Raw genomic sequence first — 24601 nt, 5'->3', positions numbered from 1 at the left:
CCTGCTCACAGGGGTGCTGATTTTTGTTGTCAGTCTCATTTTACCCATGGCTTTTGTTACCTTCATATGTTCTTCATATCATCTCTAATATTCCACTCTTTCTCCTAAAGAGCTAGAATAAGTAGTATTTGTTAGGTACAAATGTAACTTAACAAATGGTGAAGGTAACAAGGCAAATGTTTCTACAAGTATGTTCAGGCAAAGGTATTTTTGTTGCTGCTGCAGCTACCTTATCCCACCTCCAATGCTGTATTTAATCTTTCTCTTGAGGGATCAGAAACTCAGTCATCTTTCTTTTATATCTTCGATTTCAGAAAAAAACTCAACGTAAACAGGCAAAAAAATTAATAATAATCGCACAGCAGGATAAGAAGTAACTTAAATCGAAGAACTTCCCAGTTAGCATATTTTCAACAGCCACGACTGTATACGACCTACTCTTCTAATAGGTATGTTTTAAAAAAACCTCTAAAATCTTTAAAGTATACAGCAACAGGAAAGAGTTCCCTCCTGTGGTGGTAGATAAAATAAAGTTACTAATTACCTGTGGCATCAATGATTTAGCAATCATATATGATTCTTCGGCTTCTTTAGTTTTGTTTAAGTTTTTGTAAGTTCTTCCTACATTCATGTGGGCACCAATGTCATCTTAATAAAGAAAACAATGAAATTTCAAGTACTTCAATGCACTGAGTATCATGAAAATAAATACCTATGCCTTCAGATTAGCGTGAAGGACAGGTACTGCATAAAGACCAACAACAACAAAACCCAATTCTATATTAATTTTCATCTTAATTATGAAGCTAATAATTTAACCACGAATCAAAGACTGATTATAAAGTTACTTGGGAAATGGTAAAAAACTAGAGGTCATTTCCATGTATCTATCTTTAACCTCTTACTATAGTAGAGGCACATAAATTGAAGATTATTTATTAGGCTTCTAAAAGGAAAAAGGAAGGATTGTCCAGCACAATGTAGAACTTATTTTGCCACATAATGTACAACAGGAGTAAATGTGCACTTTGATACTATCTAGATTCTTTTATTTTTTAAAATCACCTCCTTAGTTTTTAAATAAGAAAACTAAGTAATAATTATGTTTCATAAAAAATTTCAGTTCAAGTTAGTTCAGAAAGAATGTGTTCCAAACAATAGTTTTAAATTGAAAGCCTTTGCATCTTTTAATAGACAGAAACTTTTCTGGAGGACTTTTTTTGAGTTTATTTCCAAAAACTATGGATCAATTAATTTAGTGTATGACATTGTTTGATGTTAAGTTGCAGAAAAACAGGTCATTGATAATTTTTTTTTAAGTAAGCTAAGCGTACTGCAATACCAGGAGTGCAGTGACACCACTTAATGGCAGCTAGTCGAAGCTTTTACCTGGTTGCACTTGTGTGGCTTGTATGAAGAACTGCAGAGCTCTTTCAAAATTCTTTTCATTTTCTAACGCATGTCCCACATTGTTCCACAGTTTTGCATTATTCTTATTTACCTAAAACCGGAAAGATACCAATGCATAAGGTATTAAATTGAAATTACCTAACAACTGATTTCCTTTCAACTGTCTTAAAGATGTAAAAATGCACAGCAAGTGTCAGATTTCATCAAGCTGCTATATGTATACTGAATGAGTACACTGAACTTGTTGCTCAACATGCATTTATTTTGGTTATTTGCTCCTAGAAATACCAAATATTTTAAAATTCATTATAATTGTTATGGGATGTTGTACAAACTATTCTATCATGTCATATGCACATTGAAGAAATTATTCTATGCATCAAACTTTCTGTAGATTTTTGTACAGAAGCACATCATGCTTTCATCCATATAAGACAATACATTCAAAAGCTTTAATGCAATAAAAAATTACTATTCCTTGCAGATGAATTCCCATGCATGCATCACATTGCTTTTAAAGCATTCCCAAAAGCAACTAATTAGATGTTAAAACTGTCAATGTAGAAGTAAGTGGCAAAAAAGCATTGTTTCTCTCCATTTTTATCATGCTCTACTGCAGCTTTTTGAGAACATCAGCACAAATTTTTCATTATTCTTTTCAAATAGAATACAGTACCTTTAAAGCTGACATAAACAATGTGTACTCTGACTCCCAATCCCAGTTTCTGTGCAGTGTTTTTAAGGCATGAGTGAATAGTACCACAGCCAAACAAACCCAAGAAATTTTTCTTAGCACGCTACAAAATAAAACAAACAAAGATTTATTACAAGCATACAAACAATTTCAATTTATACTAGAATATCTTATATGCTAGGAGGAAAATAAACTGAGGACTGTATTTGTGAATGGTGCACTCCAACATCTGGAAGGAAATAATGTTCAATTTCAAGATAATTTTGTTATTTACCTGTTTTTCTATTATCATTATATAATTCACTTAAAAACAAATGCAATCCACATAATATAAACAAAAAACGTACAAAAATTATACTTCTGTTATAGCTTATCTGTAATTTAAGGCAATGAACATGATTATGAACCTCACGAACAGTGAGGTTCTTCAAAACACTGTACAGAATGTTAGAAAAATGGAAAACGTAACTAAAATATCATCCCGTTCTTTTGTCTCGTATCAGACAATTCCACACAAATTCTTTACTGCACAGACCACAAATCTTTCCCACACTGCAGAACACATCTTAACACAAGTCTGCTGTGGAGACTACCCAATCTTCCATAAGCAAATAAAATCTTAGTGCTACTGTAGTATCTACATAGGAAAGTGTTTACTGTCTTTGTAGCAATTTTATTTTTAAAGCTGCTAGCTGGGACAGAAGTCACTCTCTGCAATATTGTCAGGAACAATCTTCTAGATTTTGTGCAGTTTATTTTTTTATGACCACCACAGATACAAAAAAAATCCCATACTCTCTAACACGCTGGTCATTTGGTCTTTGAAATCTAATAAACAACCAGTAGCCTTCCTACAAGACTGAATATATATTTTTTTTAAATCTCATCCTTGAGCATACAGCTGTTCACCATTGCCAGCTATTTCTTATACTTGACTTATGCAACAGCTGTTCACACCACTATGTACTTCACAGGGGTTTGATAAAACCTGAAAATTCCTGTTCCCCCCGCCTCCATTTTTAAGATATACAAAATGCTCCACAGACTTAAGACTACCATGTTTAGTTTAAAAAAAATATTAAAAAACAAAAAGTAGAACAGCAGAATAAGACAGAAATTCTAAAATATTAGCAAAGCAGTCAGAGAGAACTGGCATATACAGTAATTACATTCCCTCCAGCCCTATGAGGATTTTTTCTTTCCACATACTTCTAAAGCAAGAAGCCCTCTCTCCCTCATAAGACTTTTTAGAGTATGGATTCCCAATATTTTTGTAGTAAATGATTCTGCTGCCTGATTTTTCTCCCCAGCCATCTTCTCCTGGTTCCTAGCTTTCTTTCACATCACTTCTGGATGAAGTTGCAGAAAAATGCATCCAGGTCAGAGGGACGTATGTGCAGATCAATGTAGAAAATAACAGAAAAAACAAAGGTGGGTGCAAAACATGCTTTTAGAGCAGAATTTCCGATGGAGAAACTATTAACCAAAAAATTATTTATTTTAACAAATACTGAATGGCTCTGATGTCCACTCCTAGCATGGCACCTAAAAATTTAATTAGTAAAAGATTTTAATATGCTGCAGACTGATATACACACATTATGTAAATTTCAGTCAGTAATCGCCTTTGAATAAATTACAAATCAAATCTGGCCAAGAAATTTTTTTGCCTAATCCTTGAAAATGTCTAAAATTAATACAGAAAATATTTGTGTTTCTTTACAGAAAAAAGATGGGTTATACTACTAGGCGCACAGGTAAAGTCTATTTTGTAGCTATGTATAATGTAAATTATACCACATTCTAAAAAGGTTTGGTGCAGTCTGACTTTATATATATATATGCTTATATACATATGTCTAAAATAAAATATACCTAAAATATATCTGTATACGTGTATGTATATATATATATAAAATAAATGTTATAATACTCTCAGAATAATCCACTGGTATCCTAAGAACCTCCTTCTTGTTATTTGTTCACATGACTACCAAATGGTTTCTTGGTCATTACTCTGTGCTTATTAAGAACTTGAAACAGATCAAGGGCTATTAAGCAATAAATTCATACTAGTAAAAGCTCTACTGGAAAAGCTTGCAGTTATATAGTTATCTTTTATGAAATCATGAGATATGAGTTAAACCAGTTGTAGGTAACACCACCTTACCTTTTATTCGATAATTTCTTCCATCCGTGTGCTACTAAAATGCAGAATCCCATGCTAGGAACGTACAACACTCGTTCTGCTACTACGAATCCAACAGGAAAAAAGAGGTTTGATGCAGGAATAAATGGTAGCACTATTAAGCAGAGTGCCTAGAAAAGCAATGCAAATGATTTAGTAATCAAGATTAGGCAGTGACAAACTGTACCCAAGAAATACAATATGAAGCAATTACAAAATATCGAAGAGAGACATACATAGTAGATCTTTGGGGTTTTGTTTTTTTTCTTTTAAAAATTAAGTTGTTTTACATTGAGAGCACTCCGAACACGACAAGTTTTAACCTGCAAATGACACTGTTCCGTAAGAGCCTACAAGTGTATTTGCTTTTCTATACTACAGAAAAGAGCAGCTGTATGACAAAACACTAGGATCGAAGAATCAAATTCAAAACAATATTTTAATAAAGTTCCACATACAAAACTATGACAGTCTGAGAACCTTGGGTATTATCTTTTATAACAATTAAAAAATTATACCAGCTTATATGATGTATAAAACAGTTATTTTTACAATACAATAAAGTCCATTTTTAGTTTCTGTAGAAAACGTGAACAAACAACATAAAAAACAGAATCAGCCACCGAATAAACATCAGTCTTTTAGACAGTGCACTAAGGGTACCCTGAAATATTTTAAATGACAAAGAACTTAAGAACTGCATAATTGCAGCTCGTAGGTTGGTGACAAGACATCTTAAACAAATGTGTGTTTTTATTAAGCCAGAAATCTATCTGCTGCAAAGGAAGTGGACATAACCATTTCCTTTAACTCCTGGGTGAATGTTAAATAGCAGCTTTACAATCTCTAGTACCAGAAATAACTTAAATGACTTCAAGATATCTGGCCTCCAACTCACATAAAACAAAACCCCTACGGAAATGGATTGTTTCTTTGGAATAAAAAAAAGAGGAATTTTCTAGAAATTGTCAATATAACTGGCTGTCACATTCTGTCTAGATTTAAGCATAACTTTAACTGCCTTTCCCAAGCTAAAATAGTTAATTAGCCAGTTTGAAAGTCAATCTAGGATTTCATATATATATGTGAATACAACAATGATTTAAAAATTCAAGTAAGGAGTTGGCTCATATTTCAAGGGGCCAAGAATATTAACATGGCTCAGCTGACTCACGACAATTCATTAAGCTATACAAAAACAAATACATAATTGAGCCTTGAAGAAAGCACAAGCACTTCCTCCTTCACATTTTTATAGTATATGCTCCTTCTAGAGCACCTATCAATCTGCAAAAGTCTCAACATAGATCTCTCAATAAATTTCTGGAATCCACTTTGAAATGCAGGATTCCTCATGCTATCCCCAAGCTAGTTTTTAATTTAGTTATAGCAAATGCCTTCCCTTTCCTTCCACTTTCGGGAGTGGATTATCAGAAGTGAAGGTATCATTCTATATTTCATTCTGGTTTGAGTAGCCAAATGCATTTGAGAGTACAAAAGCAAATGTACATAAGCACATTCAAAGTGTGCTTTAGCAAACAAGGTGCTATTTTGCAAATGGTTTTATTGCAATGTGAGTAAAGTGTATTTAGCTTTATAATGTATATAAGGCTTGGACATAGGCTTAAATGAATTAACTTATGAAACTGATTTGAAGAAGTTATCTCTTAAGATTTTAAAAAAATCTGGGTTATATTATTGTTAAAAAAATTCAGGGTTTTTCTGGTTTAGTTTTGTTTGCGTTTTTTTAATACAGTAAGGACATCGGTCCCACAGCCCCATGTGGTAAACGTATGTATAGCAAAAGCCAATTCCTTCCAGTAGGTTTGAGTGGAAAGGATTTGCAGCTGATACAGCAAGTGTTTGGTCTCCATTAAGTGCTTATGATCTAGACATTTAATAAAAAGGTTTTTGCACATTCTGGTCTGTGCAACTCCTCATGACAAATGTTACACAACGTTTTGCAGAACTTCTCTTTAGATCCTTTTGTCTCCCCTTAGTACTGTCCTTCAGATACCATTTCTTGGGCAATAAAGTTGAAGTCCTAGTACAGATAAAAATGAATTTTCTTCTGTTTGTTTATTTTTTCTTTTTATCATAGTCTTTCAGAAGATGCAGAGGCTGCATTCAAAAAACAAGGCTGTATTCAAAAAACATCCTGGTCATGGCAACTGAAAAAAAACAAAAGACAAAAATCATTAAAGTGCACACGAAGAAAAAAGCATACAATAAAACTAAATACAACTATAAACTATGAAGAGTACATGAACTGCTAAGTTAGCAGTCGAAAGTTCACAAGGAAACACTTCTAAGCCTGAGTGAGGTGTAAGCATAGAGACTAGAGAAATGTTAAATTTAGAAGTATTGATGTCTTGGCATAACACTTAAGAGTTAAAAACTTGTCAGAGAAGCCTAAGAACACCTGTCTGTTCCTGACATTTGCACAGTAACAAGCCAGCAAAGTTTGCAGCTGAGCAGCACCAAGTGCTGTCTTATCAAAAGGGGCGTAAAGCACCCTTGTTTGGGACACTTTAGCAAATACCAAGATACTAAGAAGCTTTTGCTAAATTTTACCAACCAACAAAGGAATGTCTATACCCAAGGAATTCCGTGAGCAAACAAAGGCCATGATCACAGCTTGATTCTGAAACCTACTGAAAACCCACAAAAGTAATTCCAGATCAGTACTATTCTTAGTACTCAACGTTTTTAATATGAATAGTGTAACCTATTTATAAAGGTCACTTATTTGACAGTCAAGTTATCTGACTGTTCACAGGGATAAAGTAAACAGAAAATAGAAGAGAATTTAACTGCTCTTCTGGAAGTTAAGTCAGTTTTTATTTCCAGGGCATGTCCTTTACTAATCTAAGAATAATTGAATTACTTCAAGCAGCAACATGACATCAACCTGCCAAAGCATGATTCACAATATACAATCCCATTTTTTGTTATTTAATATTGTCAGTTGATAAAAAAGAACAATTATCTCTTTTGTCCTTTCCTAGTTCTGTTATTCTGAAAAGACAATTTTAGAACCTATGGCAAAAATTAAATAAGACAAAATGAAATACAATGTACCCACTTACCGAGCTATTTTTCCTGGAGATGACTGGCATCAAACAGATGAAAACTGACTGAAAATGAGTCCTTCAACTCTTGCTTCCCCAGTAATGAGTTAATCCTGCGAGACTGTACTTGGGGAGAACTGTGGAATGTTCAATGGCACTTGAAGAAGTGGGAGAAGGAATCCCCTCCCTCTGTCTTGTCCCTCAAGCAGACAGCACCAAATTGATAACCACATCAGCAAATACAGATAGACATATTCAGACATACTTGCAACCTCCCTTCCCTTTTGCATTTTGGAAATCCCTCTTCTGCATTTTTTTTGCAAAGTCCAAACAAACATCTTTAATTCTGCAGCAGGTCTAACTAAAGTTGTACCTTTTCTGATCTCATAACTTGAGACTCTGCCCCTAGATCAGGCTTCAGCATGACATCTCAGGATCTCCTTGAGCTAGCAGAAAAGCCAAAACATGCTAGAGATTTCTAATGGCAGAAGCTCCTTCCTAAGCCTTTTTTGACATCTTTAGAGTGACATTCATTAGAGTGTGAAACATCAAACAGTGCAGAAAATCATGGTAACACCTGTGATGCAGCCACCATTGTACTAACACCATGCACCAGCAATATGGATAGGACACAGAATTCATACCAGCCAGGGTAGTAGTTTATTTTGACTAGCATAAATTTAGGCTTTTATTGGCAGAACTAGAACCAAGTGTGGAAAAAAGTTTTTTCACTTTAAAGACGGTGCTGTGATTTCTCTAGTAAGTCAGACTGAGAAACCATAAGAAAGAAATTGTTCTCACCCCCTCAGCAGACTATTCAGTCTACACAGGACATTAATGGCTTACTGGAACGCAGAAATAGGCTTTGGCCTACAGTATTATTGCGTGTTATAGTACTTCACAATTTTTAATATAAAATATTGCATTCTCATTTCCTAAGAAATTAGCTTCCAGGCACTTAAGACATTATGCCTATAAAGAAAATCAGCATCGTACTGAAGGTTATACACACAACATGGGTATATATTAAAGGAAACAACTTTCATTAAACAAGGATTATACTGTGTTAAGTGACTCTGAGGCTCACACAGTGGAGTAAACTATCTCAGAAGACCCTTTCTACAAAAAAACACTTGCAATAATAAAAACAAACATAAAAATACCACCCTCAAACACTGACTTATAACAATGTATGTTGACAATCCCATTAATTCTCTCCTCTTCTGAGCTTTACTGGGTAAGGAGTAAACAGAAATGTATGGAAATAAAGAGCCTTAAAGTTCAAGAGCTGTCCTATGGAAAAAAGTGAACCACTCCCCACACACACCTCTACTGCTACCAGTACATTGGAGAAAAATTGTTTCAGCTTATGTAAGAAGGAAAATTAAACTACTTCACATTTTTAAAGCGCTGTAAAAATATAACATTTTTTTCTAGGTATGTCACCTTGCACATTTATTATACCAATAAGCTACCTGAATTTCTTCATACACAATTTCCAAATTCAGGACAAGAGGCTTTGTCAGCAATACTAAAGATAATTTTCGCAGATTTTCTAGTGAAACAAATTGACTCGCTCCAGTGACACATCAAGAAAAAACATGTCAGAACTATGATGTTTGGTCTCTTTGAAGTGAATCAAAGTTTGTCAGCTGATTAGCAAAGAAGTCCTTAATATTAAGTTGTGTGTAAGTATTCCCACCCATCTGAAACTTCTGTTGGCTGAGTTACATATTAAAAAAAGTACATTATTTCTGAAGCAGACGAAGATCTATGCATGCAGGTTTGTTGTACACATAATTGCACCACTGACTTAACAAAAATCACGGTCTCAGCTAATGATTCATCTTGTGAAAATTGGCAATGGAAGCAATCAAAAATATGACTGGGTTTGGATGAAAAATACTAGCTCTTTTGCTCCTTTTCATTTCCTCCAAAATATTCTTTACAGATAGACCTTAGAGAAAAGTGCCTTTACTAAAACAACAGAGGAAAACTTACACTCCTTAATGCCAAAATGTGGCCTTTTCTTTTATACCTATGAGAAAGAAAATCTAGTCACTTGCTAAATACACAGCATGAATACTGACATTTAATAAAGGCAGAGAGTTTGCAGGACAGAAATGCATTCTGATCCTTAAAATACATTTAAGTTGTACTGAAAACTCCCTATTGCTAGTTCAGTTCTGAATACCTGAGAAAGGCTGCAATACAGTTTGCAAATACGGAACAAGGGGCATATTTATTCTCATCTCTTGTCTATTCTTCTCCATCTCAACCTTGACAGAATCATATGCTTAATTGCAATTTCACCGTTTTGTTGCTACGACTTTCCTCTTTCTTATGTGCTCATTCTAGCCCAAAAGGAGATGCATGTAGTATCTCCAGGTCACAGCAGATTGGACATGTGACCAACCTGAGCCACACACACTCTTAAAAAAACAAGGACAAAAACAATGCATCATCCATACCATCAATACAGTCTTGGAGGAATCCCCAGGATATCTGAGACTGAAGACAATCAAAGATCCCAGAAAGCAGAAGAATGTAAGGGTGGCAACATTTCTAACATCTAACAAAGACTCCACAAGAGGAATAGTTCCCATTGTCCAGTCACAGCATAATTCTGAGGGGTTGAGAAGAAGCCAAGCATTTACAGGAAGGAGATAGTTGAAAGTCAGCTGTCTTGCTGGAGATGGACTAACAGCAGCTGGGTTATCAAACCTAAAGCAAAAGAAAGGAGAAAAAAGAGCTTTTAATGAAAAAAGATATGGTCTTGATCCACTTTGTGCTCAGCAACCAGACAACTTGGATTCATAGCTAGACCTAGCTGTTACAGACATGTTCAATATCCTAATCCCCCTGCATTTGTCAGGCATCTAACTTGGGAACCACGTATGATGCTTCATCTCAGCGCAGGATGGAGCCTCCTCCAAGTTTAAGAAACTGGTTTGGGATATAATCAACAGAAGTTTAAAGAAACAGAACAATTCACACTTAAAAGTTGGGTTCAGTGGTCCTTGGTCATGTTTTTAATAGTTTGACTCATTTTTCAGGGAAAATATTAGATTCTTGCATTTCTATATTGCTCACACATTTTTATGATAATTTGTAATTTTTGAGGTGTAATATTAATCATATACACTTATCTTCAACTGCTGTATCTGAAGACAACCACGCTTTCTGCATGGTACATACATAAAACCAAAAAAATATTTTGTATGTAAAAGAGGAAGAATTTACTAAGAGCTTTGGAGTATTCAGGCAAGGCTCAAACGCATAACAAATAAAAAATATTTTGGTAATAAGACATTCAATTTCTGAACTAGTAAGATGAACTAACAACTGTAAGTTTGTAAAGCTGAGTACCTGCCCAGATGCTTCAATATTTAGGACATTCTTGTCAATGGGTACCGAAACACACCATTTATCAATTTCACAAAAAATGCAATATTGTACAGTCTTTACTTACCAATATGAAAATAAGGTCATAAACACAGTGATGTATTTTTGGCCATTTCATTCAGACCTCAGATATTAAGTCACATCTTATTTATCAGTGTCTGTTAATAAAAGACACTTTATTATTACCTTGTAAACACTGGAAGTTGAGACTGGATAACCTGGACTCTAACAACTACAAGCAGCAGTGTACTGAACATTAGGACTATGAGCTTCAACAGTGTTTGCAGCATAGAGAAAGGAATACTGCCCTTCCCTTGAAGAATCTGTACAGCTGTGTCCAACAACACTGGCAAGGTGTACTGCAAAGGAAAGAAGTGTTTATAATCAGACAGTGTACTTATTAATCCCTTAGATAAATATTAGTTACCCTTTTTTATTTTTTCCCTTGGTTTACTCTAAATGCCTGCTCCCAATAGCTACTTAACTCAGCTTCTTCGGGCTTTCATGACAATCCCCCCCCAAAAACCCCATTATTCTAACAAAAATAACTCTATTCAAGTATTCTTGCTAACACTATCATAGCTGAACTTGTATGCCTGTAATTCTGTATTTTGCACTGACAGATTAAAAAAATCTGTACCATCTTCAGAGACTTCCACAAATCAAGTATGCCACAAAATACAATTTGAAGATGGGAAATCACTACTTTTAGAATTATCAGCGCCTCTGAAAACCTGTTCAATAAACAAAATTCCTTACAAACAGCAGAAATACTGTTCACTTTCTGATTAACACTGGTTTTCTATTTTATGCCTCTACTGCAGTAATCCATCTCTCCCTGCCTCACGAACATGACGATCTTGCACAAGTCCTCATTACAAGCCCTGATTTCTTCCCCATGTACCTCTTTGCCTGTATCTTGTGCTGGAGATTATTTATTGCTTCACATATATGGTTGGCTGAACTACAGATACCGATTGGCTTTTGAGAACTGGTCACACTCCTAACTCATGCTACACCTGTGCCCTCAGAAGAAGTCTAAGTTTGGATTTTATGTTTTCTACTCAGTTGACTAACACAAACGTATTAAAGTTTCATGAAATTGAGGATAAGATCAAGAGTTACTAAAAAAAAAAAGGAAGAGTGGATTGAAAAGCACAGTCACATGCTGGTGATTTCCTTAGAAATCCAGTTTGAAAATTATATGTTTATTCACTACACTTGCAAAGGAAATCATTACAAACACATATTTCTATAAGCAAAAGAAAAATGTGATTTTGGTGTTTTGGCCTTGAATATGTATCCCCCAGACAGACAGTCTTTTGGCTTTTACTGGTATAGTTTTTGCAAAACATTCATTCAAGTAATTAAGGAATAGTGAACTAGAAAATTTGCTTAGGCGTAGATTTTTAAATGGCATATAGTTTGACTGCTTAAAAGCCAAAAATTATTTCATTGCAGGAACATCTTGTTTCTCTGAACAAAAGTTACTATTAACTTAAAGAATAATCAATACTTAAGGCAAAATCTATCAGATCTGAAATTAAATTTAAAGGTATTCTTAGTACAAAAAAAGTCATAAGGCTATTACTGATTCAAATAAGACTACTCCAAAATGTCCAGTTATTCAGTAGAATGTAATGAAATGCATTTGTATACAACATTCTCTATTTTTACTACACGAATTCAAAAACACATAATCCCCCATGTTTATGCACTTCTGACTTTAATCAAGGCTGTTACATGCCAGTCTTCAGAAATCAGTCAACTAAAACCTTAGGTTTGCATTAAGACATGTCAATTCTTTATCGAGTATATTTGGTAGTATCTCTGCATGGCATGTAAAGGACATTGGATTCCCTCACCATGAACCATATACGTTAAGCGTTAGTTGAATCAAAAAAAATAAAGAAAAAAATGCAAAAAAATCTAACAGAACTACATTAACTTGAACTGACAAAAAGCAGTACTGAAATATGATGCTTCAAAGTAGTTAATGTCTCATTACAGAATTCCTGAGAAGAAATCCAATTTATTTTTCAACAGCTTACCCCTTGAGCAATAAATACTTCATACACACAGCATATCCCCACCACTGTTATTCCTTGTTCTTTACACAGTGTTGCAACAGCTACTAGAAACACAGTCACTGCAATTGGAGTCCACACTGCAAATAAAGAAGACATTATTGAAATGTTCTATCTCACAAAAAACCCAAGCATTTAATAAAATAAATTAGCCTACAAAGTGAATACTTTGCCTCTTCCCATTTGAGCATGCTATCTTTTATAAACTTAGTCAGTATGCCACTCATTATTAAAGGCAAGACTACCAGTTTTGCTCCACAGAAAATAATTACATGTATCAGTTCTAAAATTGCCTCCCTTAAATTGAAAGAACTAAATGAAAGGCAAAAACCTAATCTATGATAGGGAAACAAAAACCCCAATCTTTCCTAATTCACCAGAACACTTCTTCAAATGGAACATTTTATAGGGAGCCATGAATTTTCACAAAGTCAATTTGACTTTGGAAAAGAGGCAGGCCTCTGCTGAAACATTAAAGCTTACTTGTAACCATCTGAGGCATCTCAGCATACTTCCATATACATGCATTAATATAAGTCAGTGCAAGAGTACCATGCTCTAGGTGTTTCAAAACAATTGAAAGTCCTTATGTCTTAAAGAAGGAAAAAATAAAAAAACCTATTTACAATGGAAAGTACTATTACATGGGTATCTTGCAGCTGAAGGGGTTTTTTGTACACACCCATATTACCATTTTAAGAGCTCTTTTATCAGCGATACAGAAATTATGATGTATATATTTGTCAAATATTTACCTATGGTATTATCTGGCCCTTTAGATTTTGTATATGACAAAAAAGCAGCTAGGAAAAAGATAGATGATAAAAGCTCTGCTCTGCCCACAACTCCAGTTACCTGAAAAAGAAGTGAAATCTAGATTATTCTTCTGGTGACTATTCCAGTACTAGAATAGCTTGACTGATACACTGTCAGGATATGCATAAACAAGACCTGTAAACTGAGCAAAAAAGGCTAAGAATAAGGCTGCTTTCAGTTCAATCAGTACTGAATTCAAGAATGGAATAATACAGGTGGCTGGTGGCCAGCTGTGGCTGATGTGCCCCTAAGTATCACCATTAATGAGACAACTGAGAAATGCAGTACATTCTTTTATCTTTAGTAACAATAGGCATAAACAGCATTTGAGGCAGAATTTGGGCACGATAGCTGCTTTCTTCATCATACTTGGAAGAAAACAGCTTTCATCAATAGGGGCTCTAAGTGAAGCCTGACAAGGACTTTTGTACATATACATCCTGCACACAGTGGCATACAAAAACTGTGATTGTTATTTTTGTTCGTAAGTTTTCTGACGGACTGAACAGATCTGAATCTGAAAGAAGCATTCCCTTGACTGGTGCTGTGGCAGCTCTTAGGTGAACAGTCAACAGTTACAAATAAATTGAATGGCAAACTCTGTGTAGTGGAGTTAAAGAATGACTCTGGCTTTACTATAGGACTACCAATTTTCTGAATGACAATTTGGCTGGCAATATTAAAATCGCAGGTAGCACGCTCTCTGGTAACAAGACAGAGAGGAATGGATTTTATGAAAATTTGGAGAAGTGCTAAAATCCACAGGGTAGAAGGCTGTTTTGGAATCCCCAATGACATACAGATTAATTTCCACTTCAGGAGCTGTTTTCAAAAAACACTGAATTACAACAAATAACCAGAAATGGAAGACATATCACTGGGTTTTTTGTAAGACACTGACCACTACCAGAAATACCTGTGTAAACCAGTTGCAGAATAAGTCATTATATTTACTGTGCTACAGAAGTTACAGAGCCTATGGCAAAGAGAATTATATGTATGTATATAAGAGAATAAATCCTTACCCTGGTATAATTCACAGGAAAATGCACCCCCAAAAAAATTAACTCTGTATATGCCACTGGTTAATATGCTGATGTAAATAGGTATTTCCTGAAAGAAGCTTGCAGCCAGGTGGGCATTGGTAGCATTGGTCTCTTCTTCTAAGTAACAAGCGAAAGAACAAGAGAAAATGTCCTCAAGTTGCACCAGGGAAGGTTTACATTGGATATTAGGAAAAAAATCTTCATTGAAAGTGTTCTCAAGCATTGGCACAGGCTGCCCAGGGAAGTGGTTGAGTCACTGTCTCTGGAGGTATTTAAAAGAAGTATAGACGTGGCACTTAGGGACATGGTTTAGTGGTGGACTTGGCAGTGCTAGGTTAACGGTTGGACTACATGATTTTCAAAGTCTTTTCCAACCTAAATAATTGTTACTACGTAACAAACGTAACAAAAGTTAACGGTTACTATAGTAGCCACTGTGCTGACCACAGTACCATTCAGGACTGCCTTTCTTCCTCATTTGTCCTCCTCTGTAACACCTGATTGTATCCAAATTTTTGCAAGTAAGCTGGCTGAAAAATGGCGTGCTATACCAAGGCAGACAGTCATATTTAGCTAAGGAAACCTCATAGCTCACCATTTGATTATGAAGATGCTGAAAACTGTCTTTTCAGTCATCTGGAGCCAGCAAGAAGTTTTTATTGCTAGGTACATTCCTGGTCAAGCATAATTGATCCAGCACAGCACAAAAAGAGAAAGTAACTCAATATCCAAGGTCACAGTGTAAAGGAAAGTATTCAAATCTGAATCTGATTTCGTGCTCTGGTGCTTCCATTGGGAGTAGCATACCTTTACTGAAGCACTCCCTGAAGAATGCGCAGACAAAGCATGTTTCACAACTGATAGGACATCAGAGTTTGTGTTAACATTTTGGACAGTATACAGATGTTTGTTTCAAAAATGTCTTAAGATGTTTCAAGGATTCCTGGTGTGGATCTCAAAATTGTCCAGCATTAAGGCAGAAATTAAAGATAACTTTGTAGATCAACTGAAAGAGATCATTAGCAAAGCAAGTGTGCTGATATGCCTCCACAGTCCCCCGCCACCAAAATAAAGATACTATTTCTGGATACAAAGGTGACTTATGAGAGAAGATCCCAGCATTCACCAGGTTAGGTGATATCCTGTAATTGTAAAGATGGTCAGCATGCCTTGGCCAGAACAGTAGCAAAGTAGGTACAAAGACTGAAATGTAATTCTAAAGACAAGGACAAATGAAACTATGATGACCATTTCCTCCAAAATTCTTCCTCGGAAAATGATGTATTACCACTGCAAGAGCCCAGCTTCTCTCTGAAGTCAGGCAGAAAATTATTTTCTATTTATCCTGCTCTGCTACGTTTTCTAGGAAAAATCCATTTCTCAGAAAAAGACAGGTACAGTTTGAAATGTTTATGTATTGCATCTGCTCTTCCAAACTCTTGTGTAGTGGAGTAATAAGTAGGAGACTATTTAGGAGGAATGCATATTAGATAAACTTCAATTATTAAAGACACAAAAGGTACCATCAAATCATATAAAAGCTGGGAATGAGATCTGTTTTGGAGTTTTAGCTGGCACCCAAGTACCCAGGTCTAAAATACAGCTCATTCTTACCTCCTCTTTTCCATGTACAGAAACTTTCAGTTATTTTGCCTTTTATAATGTGCATAAGTGTCAAATGCCAACTCGTAACAATTCTTTCTTGGTTGCATGTTAGGCAGAATTCTCAATGCAAACTTGCAAGGATAAAATGCACTATTTCTCAAAAGCAGAAAGATTAAATTGAAAAGGTGGGGCAATGAGGAAGAAAACCCCTTAACCGATTCTTCACTGAGCACCTAAGTACAACAGCAGGGGTATTCAATTACAATTGCATTTAAATCTCAGAGTCTCCAAGTGTTTTAAATACAGCACCGAGTTCCACCACTGGAGTAGTCTTAAAGTGCCCTCATGTGGCTAATATCAAGAATTACGCACTTATTACCAAATTGCTTCGTAACTGTACTTGGTAAATTTGTAATACAATGCCTTACACAATATGCTTTTGTTTTGTAGAATTTGTGTGATAATTTTTGCTAACTGTGTTGCATAGTACTAAAGAAACTGTGTTACTGTTATCTTATATGGAATCTAACAGTTCAAGCATGATAAAGAATCATCATATTTGGAATGAAAGTGATAAAATTACAAAAGATGATCTAAGCCACAAACCACTAATAAGTCACGAGCAACTTGCTAATGCTCCTGTAAAGATACTACCACATTTACTACAAGAGGAAATTTGAAATTTTTTTGAGACTTTGAAATTTAAAACATGTGTTTTTCAAAGAAACTGAAAACCAGGTTAAATTAAGACATTATATTTTTTAACGCATATTTTACCCAAGATCCTATGGAGGTTTGTGCTTTCAAGCAGAACAGCAAGCAAACATTCTTAGGGGTTTAGCTTCTGTATTTTTAAAAGTGCCACTAACAACTTCTAGCAAGGACTTATTAGTAGCTCAAGTAGCAGTCAATTATAAACCCCATGAACTTAATTCCTACAAAGATTTGCTCGAAGTACACAGATGCAGGCTAGTGGATTGCTACTGACAGGGATTTGTGTCTTTAGAGGAGAGAGAGATGTGAACTCTCTACACAAACAAATCAGCCCCCCGCAAAAGTATGGCAAAAAATAAGAGCAAATCCTTCTCATTTTCTTAGAATCAGAAGACATCCCCTCCTCCCTCCCCCAAAAAACATATTGTTTTAAAAAAATAATAAAATGGGATAACACCTCCCCTATTCCCTCCCCAAAAAACACATTTAAAAATAAAAATAAAAAAAAGAAATGGGACACCTCCAAAGCAGCAGAATGTTTAAATATTTTCAGTTTTCTGAAAATCAGCTAACACTAAGAAAAAAAACAAAAAAGAGACTGAAAATGGGCTTTTTAACACCTGTGAACTACAATCTACAAAAGCCAATCTAAGTGGCACAGAAGTAACAGCAGAGAATTCCATAGATCTGCTTTATCAGTGTTTCTGATGGAAACAAACTTAATTAATAGCGATCACAAGACTCCATTTACTCCACAACACTGCGAGCCTGGTTGAGTATTAAAAGTATATAATCAGACAGGCAGCTTGCAGAAAGAATGCTTTTCATAGAAGCGAAAAACTTCAGAATCAAAGGGAAGGTGAATATGAGAGGGGAGAAATGTACTTCCTTTTTCTGACATTGGGTATGTTCAAAAAGGGAAGGATGAAACAGAACGGCCCTAAGCTGGATGTAGCATAGCAACAATCCTAGAAGAAGTCCTGCTGAGGTAGCTATGTTGACATAGTGGACAGAACAGACCTGGTGATTAGCTAGAGGGCTGTGCTTAGCGATTCTGAAAATGAATTTTAAGAGGCATTTACAGTATTTGCAAAATATGATCATCACAGAACACAAATATCTACATAAGCTAATGTAGCTACCACCATAAAAGCCCATGTTCATAGCAGAGATCTAAGTTACTAAATAACTAAATTAATGTTTCTTTGATTATTTTTCAATAGCTGCATGGAATACAAAACCTCCCAAGCACTAAAATTTGCCATCTCCACCTATCATTGCAAAGGGCAGAGTAAGTACAAGTAAAATCACACACTTTTTGGAGTTACAATATATCAACATGTACAAAACCCATGAAACAAGGTTAATACAGCTTGATCAAATTAAGCACATCACAACTGTACCTACCGCTTCAGTATGTATAGGGTGCACTGCAAAGAGCAAGGATGCAACTACGCTGCTCCTGTTGTCCAGAAAAAGCTTACAGACCTTGAGGAAGACTACACAAACCACCACATGAAAGACCAGATTTAGGAAGTGGTAAGAAACAGCATTTAACTCGCTGAACAAGTAGTTTAAGCGAAATGTAAGAACTGTAAGGGGACGATAAGATTTATGACTCCTCTCCTAAAAGAAAATAAATAAATCAGTCATTACCAACTTACAAAGGGACTTTTACTTCAAAATATCTTTCTAAAAATCTATGTACACAAGATTCCCCACTCTACTTTGAGGCATCTACCTTTCAAATAAACTGAAAATCACTACTAAAAAACCCTAATCTAGCGAATTAAAAGAAAACTTGACTTCAATATTAAACAGAGAAGTTAATTATGACTACTTTTCCTACTTCCACATTGTTTTAATGTATTGTTCAAGTATTTTGATTACTCTGCCATTTCATGTTTTAGCTCAGTATTTTATAAAATAAAAATCCAGTGCACTCAGCGAAATGTATTATCTACATATTTTCAATATGTCTACCAGTCAATATATCTATGTTGCCAGTTACTCCATCCACAAACCCTTTTAAAAAATACACTTAAACCCATCTTCCTGTTCCAAAATGCATTTGGCAACCACAGTCTGTTGATATTTTGCTGAATACATCCATAAAACAGAGGAAGAAAATTAAGAGAAAAAAATGGGAGGCAGGACAGGGGGACGATGACACAGGGAACCAAACTGCACATATAGACAAACAACAGCACAATACAGGAAAAAAATATTTTAAAAGGCATGAACAATCAAATTAATCCGACTTAATTTAGTTAAAATTAACCTGACATTCAGTTGGTTTTAAATGCAAAATCCACACTGAATGAGATTGCCTTCTCCCACTCCACATAGTTAGAGCATTTCTGTTGAAATTTTACTGGGAGGAATTTAGGAACCCACTTACTCTCAGTAACTACAGGACTCTATGTCATCTGAAAAAAACTTCTGGAAGCTTTCATTACAGGGTTATACAAAAAATTATGTACCGAAGTCTATTTGTAGAGCTAGCAATTAGTATCTCACAAGGAATTAACTCTATATTACAGACAGAAGACGAGTGCAAGGTCGAATGCCTTGATAGGCAAAAACCCTGTGACTGTTAGAGAATTTTTATTTATTTGCTCAGCAATGGCACCATGTGTAACTTTCTGAACTATATGTAAATCCTTAAGCCGTTGCTATTTAATGATGTTTATCAATGTCTTTAATGCCAATAGAGCTTTCCAGATAAAAACAATCACCCTACATGGGCTACAAACCAAAAACTCTGAATTCACATAAGCCAACCTACTCAAATTTATTGGGCTCAATACTGATTCGTTAGCTCCTACCTTAGTTGTCTAAGACTGTTATCCTTCCTTCCAGAATGCAATTAGAAATAAATACCCTTGTATGTCATTGTCTAGTTTTTACAGGAGAAGGGAAAATGGACAGAGTTGTACAATTTCAATATTGGAATTAGTTAACACATCTTGCAGCGTGATAGATGACTTCATTTTCTTACCAGTTTTTCTATTGAACAAAGGGAAAGAATATAAATGACATCTGTTCCTGAGCTTACAGTACAAAACACTAACACCAAATTCCATCAGAAACAAACTATCCTGTTAAAACCACATTAGGGAAAAGAAGTGTTAAAACCCCCGAGTTCCGAAATGCCTCAAAGTGTTTTGCAAGCAGTTTACCTCAGACATTGGAGTGCCCCAGAAGTCATTTTGAAACAGATTTCTTAATGGAGTAGAAGGATGCAAATCTTTATTATCCAAAATTGCTGAAACATCATCAAAAACAAAGCCACAAAAGAGACTGTTCCAGTAGCAGGCTGACACCACACCAACTATTAGTGCTGCTTCTTTCAGGCTTACATCAGCCATCTTCTCGAGGAGTTTTCATGGACAAAAGCTGAAATATGGACAGAAACTTGAGTAGTTTTAATGATTAAACTTGATAAATAAAGTCAATTTAAGACATCTAATATTTTAGAAGCTAATGACGCCACATATCTAAAGATCAGTAAGATGGGAAACTTTCCTCAGGTCTTATCCATCTTACACAACTTTGTGTTTAAAAGAAATACTCCTATTAAAAAGTCTCACCCCTGAAAAGCCTTCACACAAGCTGGATACACTGCTACATTGCATGTTTTACTAAAAAACCCAGATGATAAATTGTGATATAGTTTTTAGCAGACAGCTATGTGGTTCAAGTGAATGCTGCAAAAACTGGAAAACCATGAAAATTAAGTTCTCCAGAACCCAGAGTAATTTAACATACTGACACAGAACACTAAGTTATCAAAATGGCAGGCCATGTGTTAATTATTCATTATTTTTAATTTTAAAGGTGTTTCTCAACAAATTTCAAAAACAATTAAAAACCCAAATTTCAAACATTTTGAAGAACAAGCAGGAAACTTTAAGAACTTCATAAATATAGGTGTTCAAGAACAGGTAAAGAAGGACATTAGTAATAATAAAGAGTTAAACTTACCATCGAAGCTCACACTTTGCTCATTTGCACTCTTCACAGAAGTTCATTAAAAGGTCTTCTTTTTTTTTCAATTCTGCCAATTGCTCTGTCACTAAATGTTCATGAGAGTCCTGTCTAAAGAAAAGTATCATGCAAAAAAGACCCTACAAATGAACTCTATCTTATTTTCTCTCACCTTGCAAAAACTGCCTAAGCCCTACAAATTATTACACAGAAGTTTTATGATTATTTAAAAATACTATATAGGTGACCTGATCAAAAGGTGCAATTACTATATATTGGGTTGTTCAAAAACCCTGTTACACCTTGGAAGATAAGAAGGTAATTACAGGTCAAAGCCATTCTTTTTGACCACTGATTGTCACAGCATGGATTACTGCCAATTGTTGGGGCCAAAGATACTGAAAAACTACAGCCAGCTGGACACTGACTTAGTTGTAAGAAGGAGAGATGACTGAACAAAAATATATAATATTTTCCCCAAAACTAAAGAGGGGTAACATCTATAGGGACACAGAACAACTAATAACAGCCAGATAATGTGGATCCATAAATATGTAAAAACACCAGCCTTATGTCTATCAGGATTCACATATCAAAGCTGATGAGTTATTTGGAAGCTATAGTCTGGTTTATTGCCCTAAACACTGAAAGGCTGGTGATTTTTTTATTTTGCTTCAGTTTGTTGGGTTTTTTTTAAACTGTGTTCAGATTTAAGTATACTACCCTTTACAAATCGGCCATAGAGATACTTCATCCAGATAGGTAACCTGAGTTGTGGTTTGTAGCCTGGGCCTGAGCGCATAACAATCACCTATCACAACTAGTGGTAAAGGAGCAGTAGTACAGGAAGAAATACCACTGTAACAAGATGCAGGTACAGTTAAAACCAAAAACCAGGACAAAGATCATTTAAAAGGAATCAAACCAATCCATTCAGTGTTACTCACATAACGGTAGCAAAGGGCTTTTTCTTTTTCTCTTATAGTACTTGGGAACTTTTTCAGAGCTGTCACCACCTTTGCAACTACAAAGAAAAGGAGAAAAACCCACAAAGGTAAATGTTAAATGATGTTGCTACATCTTTTTGCCAAGCTAAATCAGAATCAGAGTACTTTAAAACAAAGATTAAGCAAAGATTAAGTCTGAACGTATTTATGGTCTTCTTGGCAGCCAACAAAATCTTATTAAGAAAACAAAGTGTACTGCAGGAATACATGAAACGACAGCCGACTTTTGAACTTCAGCTCACCAAAGTTTTTTAGTTCCCCCAGGCTCCACCAAGAATGTGGAAGAGAAGAAACTGCTGTTTCTCACCCTGCTAGAAACAGTTTGAAATTCCTTGTTTGCAACAGCTTCTGAACAGTGCGCTTCCTATTTCTTGAAGTTCACCAGTTCTACTGAAAAGCAGTGGTATCCAAAAAGGACATATGATAAACATGTAATGTTTTTCCAAAATAGAAGCCTACACTTTCTAAATACTGTGTTTCAAAAGCTAATAGGGCAAGACAATATTGCCAGACAGAACCAACCGTAAGAAAAAGCATCACAGGGTGAGTAGGTTTTCAACGACTTTAGACTTCTTTACTAACAATACGAATTTACTGTATTGGTTGAAGCTACAAGCCCTTGCAGATACTGCTTTAGGTATCAAAGAGTAACACTGAGGTAATTCTTTAACACCCCTATTTCAGAAACATTGCTGCTACCCAACTAGGGAAAAAAAAGAGATTCCTAAGCTTAGCCTCCTATCAAAAGGGAATTCTTAACTTTAATTGCTAGCTCCTCAACTACTTTTTGTAGGTTTTTACTTTACACAGAATATATGTCAAGACAGCTACTTATCCCTTTATCCTAAGCAATCTTGATGCTTTCACAAGCCTTTTTTTTTCCTTTCTGAATTACTAGTATTTCTTCTACCCAGAAGTCTAATTTTACACCACTGCTGACCATGCTGTTCTTTGACAGAACTACTTTTCCCTACATACCACTGTAGGCAAAGCACTGTTTTCATTTGAATGAGATAACTGTTAGGCATAAAGAAATCAAGATTTTAGCTACATCCAAAGTCAAGTGGCTAGCCCACCATCAGAGAAATCTGTTCGGAACACCAGAAGAAATTCACCTTTACCATCACATCACTCTCTCCTTTACACACACATTTCAATCACAGATAGGACTGCAAATCTTGGCAAATACATGGCTGTAATTTGGTCTTTCAGGGCAATTCTGAAGAGCTTCCCAAATTTACTATAAGGAATGAACACATGCAACAAAATGCATTGTTCTGGTTGTAGCAGCAAGTCACACAACACACTGCTTGAACCATGCCAAGCTTGGTAATCTCAAGTGCATCAGACCACATCCCTCTCAAATTATTGTGTTGTGCAAAAGTACTAGGAGGTCTTGGCAACAGACAGGCACAATGGAAATCTGGACCAGCCCTCATTTTCCAGCAAACTGCTTCCAAGGCAAACACAAAGAGAAAAACTGGAAATGCAAGGCCATGCACAATCTGTAGATCGCACAAAACTGTATCACAGATACTTTATTACTTCGGACTTGCATACTGCCATTCTAAAGTCTTATTTTCCTTAAATATACTGTAAAGATACATAAAGTTAGGAAAATTACTTCTTTCACCTGGCCTGATTACAGGGTAGTTTAACGTTCTTGCTGAATTGAAGCATAAATATGGAAAAGATGATTTTACAGTCCTTTATGTTAGCATAACAAGGCAGATTTTGAGGAAGGCTCACCATCACAACTACTACTTCCTATCTGCTACTATAGCTGGGTCCACCACCAAATTCCAGGCTTCAAACCTTGAATGATTGATCAGCACGTTGAGAATGCAAGACTAAAACAGAGGGAGGCTTATAAAAAGATCATCTGTAGTTGGTAAGCCAGTAAAAAGTATGTCTGCCATTAACCTCAGTGGAATACAGCAATTACTATTTGGCAGCCAACTCACTTTTCATGCCAACTAATCTGTTATCATTTCCATGTGGGAAAGTAAGGAAGAATACGCAAGACTGAGAATCTCACAGATCAAAGATGCCCAAGAGGCTGCTGAAGCATTGGTATGACAGGGCACCTCAAGTGAGTGTTCATATTCCCTCCCCTTCTTGCCCAATAGACATGTTGAAATTTGCTATTAATACCAAGTACGGTCTTGCAAGTGCCAGTACTTCACCACTCCTAGCGATGGATGTATTGATAAATACCTGTAAAACACTGCTGAACAACTTGTTTGTGAACACAGGCTTGCTGTGATGAAGAACCACATCACTGGTTGCTCTAACACATGTAAACAGATTGACTGTCCCTCAAGTCATTTTTTTTATCTACCTTCTACTTTCACAGCTTGTAAGACTGCTCATCAAATAATTTAACCACCCCTCGGGTTGTATGCCTGCCAGTCTGTGGTCTATGGAACAGCCACAGAGCCCCTGTTTGACCAGATAAAATCAGGAGACACACATACTTCATTACCAAGATTTCTGTTGGATGTTTTAATTTACAACAATATCTGACCATGTTGTGAAGAATATGTAGCTGAAAACAATAAACAACAA

At 35.6% G+C, this 24601-nt stretch overlaps 1 protein-coding gene across 14 annotated transcripts in view; it reads right to left on the bottom strand.

The window, feature by feature from the left end:
- TMTC3 (transmembrane O-mannosyltransferase targeting cadherins 3) overlaps nt 1–24601 on the bottom strand; it is a 59204-nt gene that overhangs the window by 29255 nt on the left and 5348 nt on the right. For 9 of the 14 annotated variants that reach the window (XR_013929245.1, XR_013929246.1, XM_080394222.1 and 6 more), the window contains 12 exons: nt 21974–22050; nt 21024–21137; nt 20219–20435; nt 18444–18662; nt 13611–13710; nt 12820–12935; nt 10955–11127; nt 9835–10087; nt 4275–4423; nt 2087–2207; nt 1390–1501; nt 545–648 (listed from right to left, as the gene is read on the bottom strand). Coding sequence is in view for 12 of the 14 variants with exons in the window: in XM_080394222.1 (XP_080250348.1) it covers nt 545–648; nt 1390–1501; nt 2087–2207; nt 4275–4423; nt 9835–10087; nt 10955–11127; nt 12820–12935; nt 13611–13710; nt 18444–18662; nt 20219–20407 (1536 nt within the window). In the remaining 2 variants the exon portion in view is untranslated. Of the gene's footprint in view, nt 1–544; nt 649–1389; nt 1502–2086; nt 2208–4274; nt 4424–9834; nt 10088–10954; nt 11128–12819; nt 12936–13610; nt 13711–18443; nt 18663–20218; nt 20436–21023; nt 21138–21973; nt 22051–24601 lie in introns of those variants that run through there. The other 5 variants (XM_080394223.1, XM_080394224.1, XM_080394226.1 and 2 more) reach the window with 3 other exon arrangements.

This window comes from Falco punctatus, assembly GCF_963210335.1.
Source record: "Falco punctatus genome assembly, chromosome: 6".
Lineage (NCBI taxonomy): Eukaryota > Metazoa > Chordata > Aves > Falconiformes > Falconidae > Falco > Falco punctatus.
Note: the sequence above shows the minus strand (reverse complement) of the source record. Positions and strands in the feature narration are given on the sequence as shown.